The sequence below is a fragment of the Eurypyga helias genome, unplaced genomic scaffold (assembly GCF_000690775.1).
Source record: "Eurypyga helias isolate BGI_N326 unplaced genomic scaffold, ASM69077v1 scaffold12092, whole genome shotgun sequence".
In the NCBI taxonomy this organism is placed as follows: Eukaryota; Metazoa; Chordata; class Aves; order Eurypygiformes; family Eurypygidae; genus Eurypyga; species Eurypyga helias.
Genome location: NW_010234134.1, coordinates 10,658 through 22,438, shown reverse-complemented (window position 1 = coordinate 22,438; position 11,781 = coordinate 10,658). Strand labels below are relative to the sequence as shown.

The following is an 11,781-nucleotide window of genomic DNA, read 5'->3' as shown; positions in this document are numbered from 1 at the left end:
CCAGCCTGTCCCTGTGCTTGAGCCATCACCCCTCACAATACCGCTCCCCATTCTCTGGAACTCTAGGAGCCCCCTCAGTGTTTGCAGTAACTCAGGTGGGTCACAGCAGGGACGTGTCCAAACTCATTTAACGGATGAGTACGTGGACAGGCAAGTGAGATTCAGCCCGAGATACGGCTCCTGCCCCTGGGTGTCGGCTGCTGAGCGCGGTGTCTGCGGAGCTGTGGTCAGGGGAGCCCAGACAACAGTTCGACTCACTCACAGCTCCGGGAGACGTGTGCTGGGCAGGAAAATGAAAAACGTTAGCACTGCGGCAGAGGATGAGACACTGCGCAGACAGAGGTTGTTTCAAACCTTTAAGCTTTTTAAAAAGCTTTATTCCAAACAGCTGATTAACCTGTCAAAGGGCTTAAACTCCGATTATTCGATGCTTTTGCCAGTTTCTAAGTAGGAAATGCCTAGGTCAGAAGCCTACCCGTGCCTGTGGGATGTAAGTGCATTGTGTGCTCCCGGCTGGGTGTCCAGGGTGGGCAGCGAGAGGGGAAAAGCCCCTGAACCAGTGCACAAAGGTGTGTGGTCATAGAGAGCGGCCACAAACCAAGGGTAGAGCGTTACACCACAGCTTTGGCCAATTCTTTAAAAAAATAAATATTTAAGACTTGGATGATTTTTATGCTCTGCTTTCGTTGGGGGTTTTAAATTCTTTTTTGGTGATTTCAGTATATGGAAGTGGGGGGTTATGGAAACAAAGTATATTCAAACATTCAGTCTCTAGCCATAGTTTAACTATACTTGGATAAATCAGGTCCTGCTTTAGCATAGAGTTAAGTATTTTGTAACAGGTCCATGTTTTATGGCAGTCTGCATCCCTGGAGGGATGTAAGAGCCGTGTGGACGAGGCGCTCAGGGACAGGGTTTAGTGCTGGTATGAGCAGTGTGGGTTTAACGGTGGGACTTGATTTTACAGGTCTTTCCCAATCTAAAAGATTTGATGATTCTATGATTTACCCATTCGGTGTCTGATCAAGAGGGAATTGCACATCTGACAGACTGCAAGTGGGGACCACAAAAACTAAGTATTAACTCTGATGCTTTATTAGACACATGTGCAGCTTCTTGGATTGAGAAGCCCAGAAAGCGCCCAAGAGTTCTCAGGGTGGTAAGGAAAGCAGCCTTGCAGTTAGCCAGCTCCACACAGACATACCTCTCATTATAACTTACATGTGTAAATGACAATTTGGGCGCTCGAAAACAGTTTTCACAAGTCCAGTTCCACGTGCTCCTTGAAGAACAGAGCAAATATTTAATCAACTGAGAATGTTACATTAACAACGAGCACAGATTGTCTGTTTTTAACCAACCTTTTCTTGAGATAAGGCCCTGATCATCTGAGCTGTGATGTGCCCGTCTGATTTACCAATAGTGCCATCTTCTTTGTGGCTCCTGCTTGGCATTTCTTCTGGTTCTTTATGAATAGGCATGGCTCTTCCAACCACACACATCAGCTGTGTCTCCAGAGGACCCTCTTTTAAGTATTCCTGAAGAAGAAAGAAAATTATTCTTCTGCAATTACATCAAAAAGCAGCTGTTAAAAAAAAAAAAAGGCAAAGCAAAACCCAAACAAACAAACAAAAACCCAGCAACTTTCCTTTTAAAAGTAACTGTACAGATGCTGCCCTGGTGTTGCTGTGCTTGGCAATGTCAACGGGCTTGATGTACAGGCCAGCTCGTCTCAGGAGGCTGCAGCCCTGCTGCCCTCATCTTTTCCTGTGTGTTTTCAGCAGTAACACTTTCTCTGCAAAGCAGATTCTGCTCCCAAGTTCAGTTCTGTGAGAAGAAGGAAACTAATCCAACAGCTCACTGCTGCCAAGGGAGAGGTCCAAGTCCAGCCATGTGCTCCCACCACGTTGGTGCTGGCTCTGGTCTTCTCCAAACCTCTGAGTCAATTCGGCTGACTAACCCAACAGAAAACTGATTCAGGAGGAGAATAAAAGGGCAAGTTTTTCTGCTGGGTTAGTGAGCGACTCAGCTACAGAACAGGCCGACGGGCACTACGGGTTCCCTAAGGGCAGGAGCAGGACCATACAGCCGAGGCCAGGGAGAGGGAAGAAGGAACCCTACAGTGCAAGCTGTTGAATCACCTCTTCTTCGTAAATGCTTTCATAACAACTCGGCAGTTTGCAGCTGCACCTTCCTTGTTAGGAAGCACGAGAATGTCAGCAGCACCCCTGTCCCTTAGTGGGGTGGGCTCCACAGTGCTAGCAGCAGCAAGGAAGAAGCAAAGCTGGTGTTCCTCTCCGAGGGCAACAACTGCAAGGAAAAAAAACTGCCTGGACTGATATTTGTTGTTGAATGTTCATCTTTTCTCTGTAGTGACTCTTCGGGAGAGAGCCTCTCCTTAAGTTAGTCTCTGATCAGGGCAGCAGGATGATTTCTCTGAGCACAGAATGCAGGATATTGATCAAGCTAATGCCAGATTTCTAGAAAAAAAAGAGTTGTTGGGGGTTTATTTGTTTGGGTTTTTTAAACTCAGTATTGAGTAAGTTTGAAAAGAATATTCAAGAATAAAGAAACATCATAGAACCACAGAACGGTTTGGGTTGGAAGGGACCTTAAAGACCATCTAGTTCCAACCCCCCCTGCCATGGGCAGTGACACCTTCCACTAAACCAGGTTGCTCCAAGCCTCGTCCAGCCTGGCCTTGGACACTTCCAGGGATGGGGCATCCACAGCTTCTCTGGGCAACCTGTTCCAGTGCCTCACCACCCTCTCCAGGAACTGCTTTTTTCTGATAGCTAATCTAAACCTCCCCACTTTCAATTTAAACCCGTTACCCCTTGTCCTGTCACTACAGGCCCTTGGAAAAAATCCCCTCCCAGCTTCCCTGTAGCCCCTTCAGGTACTGGAAGGTGCTATAAGGTCTCCCCAGAGCCTTCTCTTCTCCAGGCTGAACAAGCCCAACTCTCTCAGCCTGTCCCCACAGCAGAGGTGCTCCAGCCCTCTGAGCATCTTCGTGGCTGTTACGGCAAAGTGTCTTTGCACAGCAAGTTTTGCAGTCTGCACCCTGTCTCTGTCACCATCTTTCATTTGCAGTAGAAATCAATGATGTAGAGTGATATATTTTCTGAGAGTAATTAGATTATTTAGAAATGTATTCAAGTTTTTGTAACTCAAGAGCAGAGTATCAAAGGCACCCAGGAAACATCCCTTTGCAGCCTGGGATTGAGGAGCTCCTGTGGCAGGTGCCACCACCTGTTTTGAGAACCACACAAATTCTGTACATATTGACATATAAGCTGAACCTTTTTATTCCCTCAACCCCTGTACTTTGCACTCAGGAACACATTTATCCTGGCTGACCACTGAAGGATTGAATGGCTTGATCCTTTAATGATACTATGCAACGTAAGTTCTAAAAGGACCATCGGCTAAGCAAACAAGAACCTGTGCGATACCACAGAAAACTGTCACTTTGTGACATTCAGAATTTCTTCTAGGGGGAGTTTGGCACTCACATATGCTGATGACACCATTTGCTTAACAAAACAAGATCTCTCCTGCTACCAGAAATGCCCTAAAGCACCCAAAACATCCATGTGAGGCCCACCTGTATGACAGAACCTATGCTCTTTTGGCCCAGCATCTGTCAGGCAGGCAGCATCCTCACCATCTCAAACAGCACCAGATGCCTACGGTTAATCATCTGCATTGTACACTAGATATCAGACATGGGAGTGTTTTCTGCTGTAACCCCACCGGGAATAGAACGCCCCTGGCAGCAGCTCACACTCCACACTGAAATATGTTTGTGTCACTCGGTTACTTTAACTCATACCTGGAAATCTTTTTGATCTTCATGCAACAAGCTACCAAGAGTTGGCGTGAAAGACATTTCCCGCAGCTCCTCATCACTGTCTGGAGGCTTCTCATTCTCTGTTTCAGACTGAATCTTTGCAAAGGCCTTATTTTTCTGACAGGGGACTGTGGCACTTGTGAGGCTTTCATCTCCCCCTGCTTGCACTGTTTACAGAGATGAACAATGATGTGTAAGCTTTATGAAGATCAGAATTAGCAAGTCTGATCAACTCCGATCAAGATCAGAGACTGACATTGATTGGAAATTAGAAGTAATGGGTCTGTGGGTCGGGGCAGGGGAAAAATTAGCTTTTATCAGTTCAACTTAAATCCCATATAGCCTTGAATAGTTAAAAAAATATTAAAGGTAGCAAAACCAAGTAAAAACCTTTTCTATATCAATGTATCTATCTCTATATGTGCATATATCCAAGTGCCTGAAACACAGCTAGTCCACTTATAACTCCCCTGAAGAGCTCTAATTCTCAGGATGAGAGACAATTCTGGCCAGGGATATCCAAGTGATATGTTTGCCTGGGACAGTGACTTCACCCCAGCTTACCAGAACAAAACCTACCCCTCCCAGTAACCGCTGCAAAGTCTAACAGAGGTAGTAGAGCTGAACTGTTCCAAGTCGACATACATCTAATTCACAAGCCTTAGTCAACGTGTGCTGGTGCTGGATGGTTCCAGAAAGGCTCACCTGTGGCTGGAACTGACCCGAACTTGGTCACCTATTTGGAACTGTGTGGCTTCAATTTTTGGAACTTACCCCTTCAATTTAATTTTGTCTTCCTTTTCCCCTCTTCCTTGTACTCACACAAAGTGAATGAATAAAACACGCAATACTACAGAATCCATACAAACCACCCTGAATGGATAAGCACACTCATACAGTCCTGCTTGCCCAATCGGATATCTTTTTCCTGGGCACAGCTACCAGAAAAGATAGAAACTCAGCCCAAACTTCAGTACTGCTTAGCAAGACTTTCAGTGCAGGCTGAGCTCCATGCAGCTCCACCTCCTCTTGCTAGGGATTTACTTAGTTAACTTTAGTGTATCTCTATGAGGTGGATGACTGCAAAGTGCATGTGGACAGCAAGTGAAAGCCAGTGTAGAGTTAAAGCGTGCCCTCTCAGGGACAAGATGAAGTTGTGATGATATGGATCAGTAAAGAACTGATTAAGATACGAATGATATCTTCACAAAAGATGGCCAATCCCATTAAGCACATTCCAGGCTAGCTCTCAGTAATTACATCCCCCAATCTAACCATCAATTTCAATTGTAAAACTTTATTACAGGTACACTGTGGTTCTGCCTTAACACAAACTACAGTCTATTATTGCCGCCGTGGCTGCAATTCAATGGGAAATTAGGTTCTCACCATATAAAACAGGCAGTTTGATAAAAAACTGAATAAATAAAAAGTATGTAAAAGTTCAGTAACATAGCAGCTCTTCTAAGCTGCTGGCATCTCCATTACCTGCAGACTCTCTATACTCTCCTTCTTTCATTTCATCCTCAGGAAATCCATCTTGCAAGCCAGCTGCCTGGGTAGGAAACAAATGCCTATGAAATTAAAAAAAAAAAAAGTGAAACTCATATTATAGGTATTAATTTTTGCTCTAAATTTTCCTGTGCAATCTTCTGGGGTGGGTGGGAGGGCACCCTTTCCGAAAGCCATTTGTTGCTTATCCGCAAACTCAGAATAGCACAACTGTTCAAAATCACGATGGAGGCAGCCAGGTAGCTTAGTGGCTAATAAGCTGCTCTTTTTATTCTTAGTGCTTAAGTTCAACGATGTCCATGAGACTAAAAGAAAACAAATGTAGTCTCCAGTCAGGCCAAGATTCAAACCACAGCTGGCAGTGCTCACTTAAAAGCAGTCCAGAATTTGAAGAGGAGAGAAAAATGGTCACTTCTTAAGACTTGGAACTTTTTTATGCAATATGGTTGAAATCACTGAGCTGGGCCTGGAAAATGAAGATGGATCATTCCCATTGTTACATTGTGCTTTTGATACCATTAGTGTTGACACTTTGCAGAAAAATTAATCTTTCTCTAGGGAACAAATTAAATAATTTCAATATAAAAGAAACTAATACTACAGACAGCCTTATCCCAAGGCCTCTTCCTTACTCAGGACCAGGTCATCTGTTTCACTTGAGATTGCAAAACCTCATATATTTGCATATTAATCTTCATATCCTGAAACATTTTGCCAACAGTAAAAGCAAAATCTATTACTCAGCACTTGGTCTGAGAAGCTGAGACAATTACACCAGAAAGAAACTATTTCCAGGTCCCAGTGGTATCCTCACTAAGGGAAAGCGAATGTCAGTAGGTTTTAAGAGATTATTAGAGAACCCAGTTTCTTCCCTGAATTTTGATATTTAGGAGGTTACAGTGTCACTGTCATCCTTCAAATACACAGGTCCCACACATACTCAGTCAAATCCTGCCTCCCCTCAACTAGGAAACTACTTTGGTTTTATTGTGGGAGAGCCCAAATAGCTCTAGAGGCAGGAGAAGACATTATCTTTATTAAAAAACCCTAAATCACTTCTGAGTTTGTAAAGGCATCATTTTACCTGGGCACTTGCAGTTTCTGCAGTCTGCCATCAATCAGTTTTGCCACTAAAGCAACATTTTCTTCTTCCAGGAGCTGAATAGAGGCTTCTAAATCACCCACTTCCTTCTGGTACATCTTAACCTTTTGACAATTAAAAAAAAAAAAGGATCATCCTAGAAAGACTATACCCATTTCAGAAAGCCTTCAGTGTAACTACCTCAATAGCACACGCCTAGAAAGAACACGGCTGTGTCAGCACGCCTGCGCATTGGGTGGAGAAACGTAGTGACACGCTCTCAGACAAAGGGAAGGCCTCTCGGGTTCTTCCACCCCTTTTTTAGAAGCCGTTACTGGCACAACTGTCAATCACAGCCACACATCTGGGCTGCCTCCCCAATAGCAGAACCTTCTCGTGTTGCTGAACACGGCTGGGAGACAGAAGTTCTAGATTTTCCCTTTTTGCTTTCCCATCAGAGCCAGTGTTGCTTTTCTATTCCTGCCTATACACAAACCCTCCTTAAGCAGAATTAGCGAAGCCTTCAGTCCAAGCTAGCCATGACGTTGGCTAAGCCCCAGGTTCTACTTTCTTTTGAACTGGTAATCGTCCCATATTCCCATGAAGTTATATTAACCACAGGACGCCAGTGATTTGGTTCCCACAACTCCTCTCCCTTTTCTTGGAGTACAAGCAAGTTCTTACCCTTTCACTGGAAGTGGAATGTACTATGGGCCAGATATCAGCCCAGAAATCTTAGCCACATGCACGTGTGTAAAATGCACTAGTGATCTGAACACATCTGTTCTCACCAAAGCCAAATCAACGTGCCTATAATCATCCAAAGTTGCAGTTAAAAACCAGTTGCCATTTCTCCCAGGGATTAAAAAAGGTGGAAATGATGGGACATTAATCAGTAGCAGGATGCAGCTTGGCTTGATGAGGTGATGCAGCTTTGCACCATCTTGGTGTGACACAGTAACCATGGAAAAATGAGACTGAAGTCTCCAAATCTGTCCAGATTTGGAGGTAACTAGTTTAGGGCTTGTTTTAGTAAGTCATTTTTCAGTTCGGTGGCCAAACTGAAAACATGATGAATTTTGAACTGGGATAGACCTGAAATTTTTGGTTTATTTTCCCTAAAGAAAATACTGGAAGAGCTGTCAGCTGTGTGTAAACATTAGCCTGAAGGAAAGTATTTCATCTGTGTAAGAAAAAGCAGAGAAAATGAATGGGTGAATTCAGAGGAGTGGAGAACTTAGTGATAATAGTTTTGTTTTCCACAATAATTCAAAGAAGTAATTCATAACATAGGAAACCAGTAACATAGGAAACTAATTCATAATGTAGGAAAGTTCTAGTTGAGAGGAAAGAAACCCAAATCCCTCAATTCAGAGGTGAGGGCCTGTCAGGACATGAGTACTCCAAAGCAGATCTCCCTTGTTGACACTACCTAACGTGTGTAAAATTCGTTAAGTGTTCAGTGAGACAGGGATGGGAACGGAATTCATACTCATTCAGCGCCAGAATGTATAGATTCCAGCTCCTGCTTGTTTATACAGATTGAAACATTAATTCTTTCCTACTGACCCTTACCTCATTGCCTCAGAAGCTGTGGTTTGGACACCCTCCCCAGAAAGTTAAAGATGTAGGCTCAGAACTCACTAAGAGGAAGAAGGAAAGCTGTCTCCCTGCATACTGGCAAATAGTGCAAACCAGCAAGTAAACTGGAGAAACCTCTGCCAGGTTTGTTGATGTGGCACTGAAAAATAATCAGTTCGCTTATTAATCTCCCCAAAAGTTTTGCTCAGCTTTCAACTGTGAGGTTGTAAAGTTGGGGGAGAGTATTTCCTCCCTCCAATCTCTTGCTTAGATTTGATCACAACTGAGAACCTGTAGTGGTTGAAACAACCATAATTAAACTTTCCACATGGAAAAACCAGTTTCCTAAATCTGGCTCACAAACAGGGTTTTTTTGACAAGCAAAGTTACAGCTATCTAATAAATAGCTCTAAATTGCCATTAAAAGACAGTATAGAAGCTATTAAGTAATAAATTACAACTATATATGATTTTGACACTTCCCTCTTCAGTGGGGTTTCTTTAGTGTCTCCCATTTAAACTGTTTCAAGCCCTTTCTCAAAAAATGTTTCCAACATTCATATCCATGTTCTTTCAACATGGCAGCACTGGAACTTTAATGCAATTCAAACCACACTCTTCTGATACTTCAACTGACGCTTGAGCCTTTACACGATGTAGGATCCCAGTCTCTACAGCTACAAGTACTTAATTGCACGGAATGTTGTAATCCTTCATGTAACTGCCTGGGCAGGAAAAGGGATCCTTCATTTGTGAAAGGAGATGTTCACCTTTTACCTTTTTTTCAGCACATACGCTGTTTTCTACACAGGATTACAGATTAATTAACAGGAATTTTGCTCTCCTTTTCCTATGAAAGTCTTCAGAGGCCCATTGCTGGAAAAAGCTATGGCTGTAGGCCATGGTATTCCAAACCTAACCATGCAGGTAGTATGTGCAGTAGTATCACTGTATGCAAGTGATCCTCTTACCTCTTTTTTTAGCCATTCATTCTCTTCGATTACTCTCTGACTCTTTTTGTCCAAGTATCTTACAGCACTCTGCAAAAACACAATTTAAGATCATCTCATCCGGAAGCAGGACTTTGACAGTGCTGCATGCTATAAAGAAGAACCTTCTGCTGTTTAGCAGGAAATAATTAAGACACATCCACACAACAGACTCCTGGGGGATTACAAGAGGATTTAGACCACAAGGCCAGCTGTTGTTTCTTCATCATCCTGCCTGGTGCAGTTTATGTGTCAAGCAATTTACCAATATTTATAATTTCCCATATTAAGACAGGCCATTTCCTTTTAGCCTAACAAGTTCTGCTATGTTCCCACTACTGCTGAAATCTTCATGTTTTCAGGAAATCAAACCTTTATCTGTTAAAGAACCAAACAAAATTTTAAAAAATGAGGCAGTACTATGGCATGTTACTTAAACATGTAGAGGTCTATGCTAACGATCCAAGGCTACCATTTAATTACTGATGTCAGTACGTTGAAAGGAACAATTGGAAGGGAACATGCCCCTGTAGACCCCCATAAACACAATCCTTTGCTTATGTTCTCACATGACTGAAAATTCCAGTGCTGAAGGCAGGGAATTTAAATACCGAATGGACCCAACCGGTGGTTTGTACCGAACGGTGCTTCGCATTTTGTGAGTGTAAGAAGTCATCACCATAAACACTCCATAAATCATGTTTGCAAATCAGAGCTGGCAGAGATGACAAAAAACTCAATAAGCCTAAATTTTACTGAAGACTGCACTATTTTGGCATTTTGAAAATGCTGTACTTTACAAGTACAAAACAACTGTGTTTTTTTCCTAAAATTGATGTATATTTCCATGCAAGCAATCGTTTAATTTGTTACTGTTTTTTGAAGTCTGTGCAAACATCGAAACCAAGGTGACAGCAAAAATGAGATGTCCTTGAACAAGTCATGTCGGTGCATGGTGCCCCCAGTTTCCATACCTCGTTTGTGAAATGCCCTCACGTCTACTCACTGTTAGTCTGATGTGAAAAAAGTACATGTGTGTACAACAACAGCCAATGCCACATCTAGTAGGAATATTTACTGTTTATTTTACTCTCAAGTTATTAGAAAAGTTCGAAGTCTTAATTCAAGGTAAAATAATTATTCATGCAGAGTACATGAATCCTAGCTATGATGCAGTTAACACTTTTAAAAAAGGAAGAAGGAATACCTCATAGGCCTGTTCCTTACTCAACTTCATGTGCATCTCAACCAGTCTGTCATTTTCTTCCTTCACTGCTTTCCAAGCATTTTTATAATATTCTTCAAAACAAAACAAGAAAATCAGAAATCATTATTTGACATCAATTTCTCCTGACAACAAATAGATAACTGGCGTGTTGTTCCTAAACCAGAACTTATCAGCCAGCATTACATCCATAGATGCTCCACAGAAAAGGATTCCAAGATCTTTCTCCAGGGGAGAAATCTTGTCCTCCTAAATTCAAAGGACAGTAGCATTGACTACGACCCTAGAGATCTGAAGTGGCTTACACATTTCTGTTGGCAACTTCAAGAGCTGAGCAATTTATTGCTAACCAAACAGTGAGCTGAGCAATTCTCTGCTAGAATATTGGTATCTGAACACTAAATTTGGTGTCCTGGAGTCATGCAAGGGATCTGCTTAGAAAACTTATTTTTCCAGGTATAGAAGCACACTGGATCACCTTGCCCACAGGTTATTTTCTTCAGACAGTGATTATACAGAGCCTAATATATTTTTCTGACGTATCCAAGACTTCCAGGGGGTTCTAATTTGACAACAGGACAAAACAGAGAATGTGGCTATTGCCTCAATGATTTGCTTTCATCATCACTTGTGGTCATTATTTAGAAAGTGTGTCTTAAGCCTAACTGAATTTGTTTTCCTTCAAGTTCTAGTCACTTGATATTTAATTACTTCACCCTTCCCTTCAGCTGTTTTTGTGCTATTTGAAATAGCCTGCTGCTGCCTGGTATTTCCTCCTTTGGAAGGAATGAATGAGAATGTAGTTATTTTCTTTAAGGGAAGGCACTTTACACTTGCTCCAGAGGCTTGAAATTCAGCCAAGCTCCTCACTTGTGTTACAGACAGCCCATGGATGATCTGGCCGGGTCATGGACCCACCGTGGAGTCAAAGGCAGTGAAAGGTGCACTAGTGGTGCATTAGTTCTTAATTTAACACTGAGGAAGTTGGCCTGCCTTAATCAATCCACCATCTAGACTTGGCAGAATGAAACGGAAGTACTCCCATACTGTAATTAATTCATCTTTCAGACAACTAAACAACCTGAGTGGTACTGAGAGACAGAAGGAGGAGCTGTTCAGACATACCTATTGTTATTAAAGAAGATATTTTCCCTAACACTCTCACTGCAACGCTCTTTTCCCCACATCACACATAAGCATATGGCTCTTTTTCTTAGAATCACAGACTGGTTTGGGTTGGAAGGGCCCTTAAAGACCACCTAGTTCCACCCCCCCTGCCATGGGCAGGGACACCTTCCACTAGACCAGGTTGCTCCAAGCCTCGTCCAGCCTGTTCTTCCTCCCCCCTTGAGCAATTTTGTTTCAAATGTCATTTCCAGGCCACATGGACTATGCCACATCAAGCCCTTCAGTGGTACCTACAGAGACTAAGACCTCTTCACCTATGCCTATTCCTGCAAGAAAGCTGGAAGGGGGCTTTTTACAAAGGCATTTAGTGACAGGACAAGGGGTAATGGGGTTAAACTGAAAAAGGGTTGAT

At 42.7% G+C, this 11,781-nt stretch overlaps 1 protein-coding gene across 1 annotated transcript in view; it reads right to left on the bottom strand.

The window, feature by feature from the left end:
• Nucleotides 1-1,352: 1,352 nt before the first annotated feature.
• CCDC83 (coiled-coil domain containing 83) overlaps nucleotides 1,353-11,781 on the bottom strand; it is a 17,831-nt gene continuing 7,402 nt past the window's right edge. The window contains exons 5-10 of the mRNA XM_010161956.1: nucleotides 10,224-10,315; nucleotides 8,999-9,067; nucleotides 6,450-6,571; nucleotides 5,342-5,427; nucleotides 3,836-4,020; nucleotides 1,353-1,538 (exon numbers count right to left, since the gene is read on the bottom strand). Of these exons, the coding sequence (XP_010160258.1) occupies nucleotides 1,353-1,538; nucleotides 3,836-4,020; nucleotides 5,342-5,427; nucleotides 6,450-6,571; nucleotides 8,999-9,067; nucleotides 10,224-10,315 (740 nt within the window). The remainder of the gene's footprint in view (nucleotides 1,539-3,835; nucleotides 4,021-5,341; nucleotides 5,428-6,449; nucleotides 6,572-8,998; nucleotides 9,068-10,223; nucleotides 10,316-11,781) is intronic.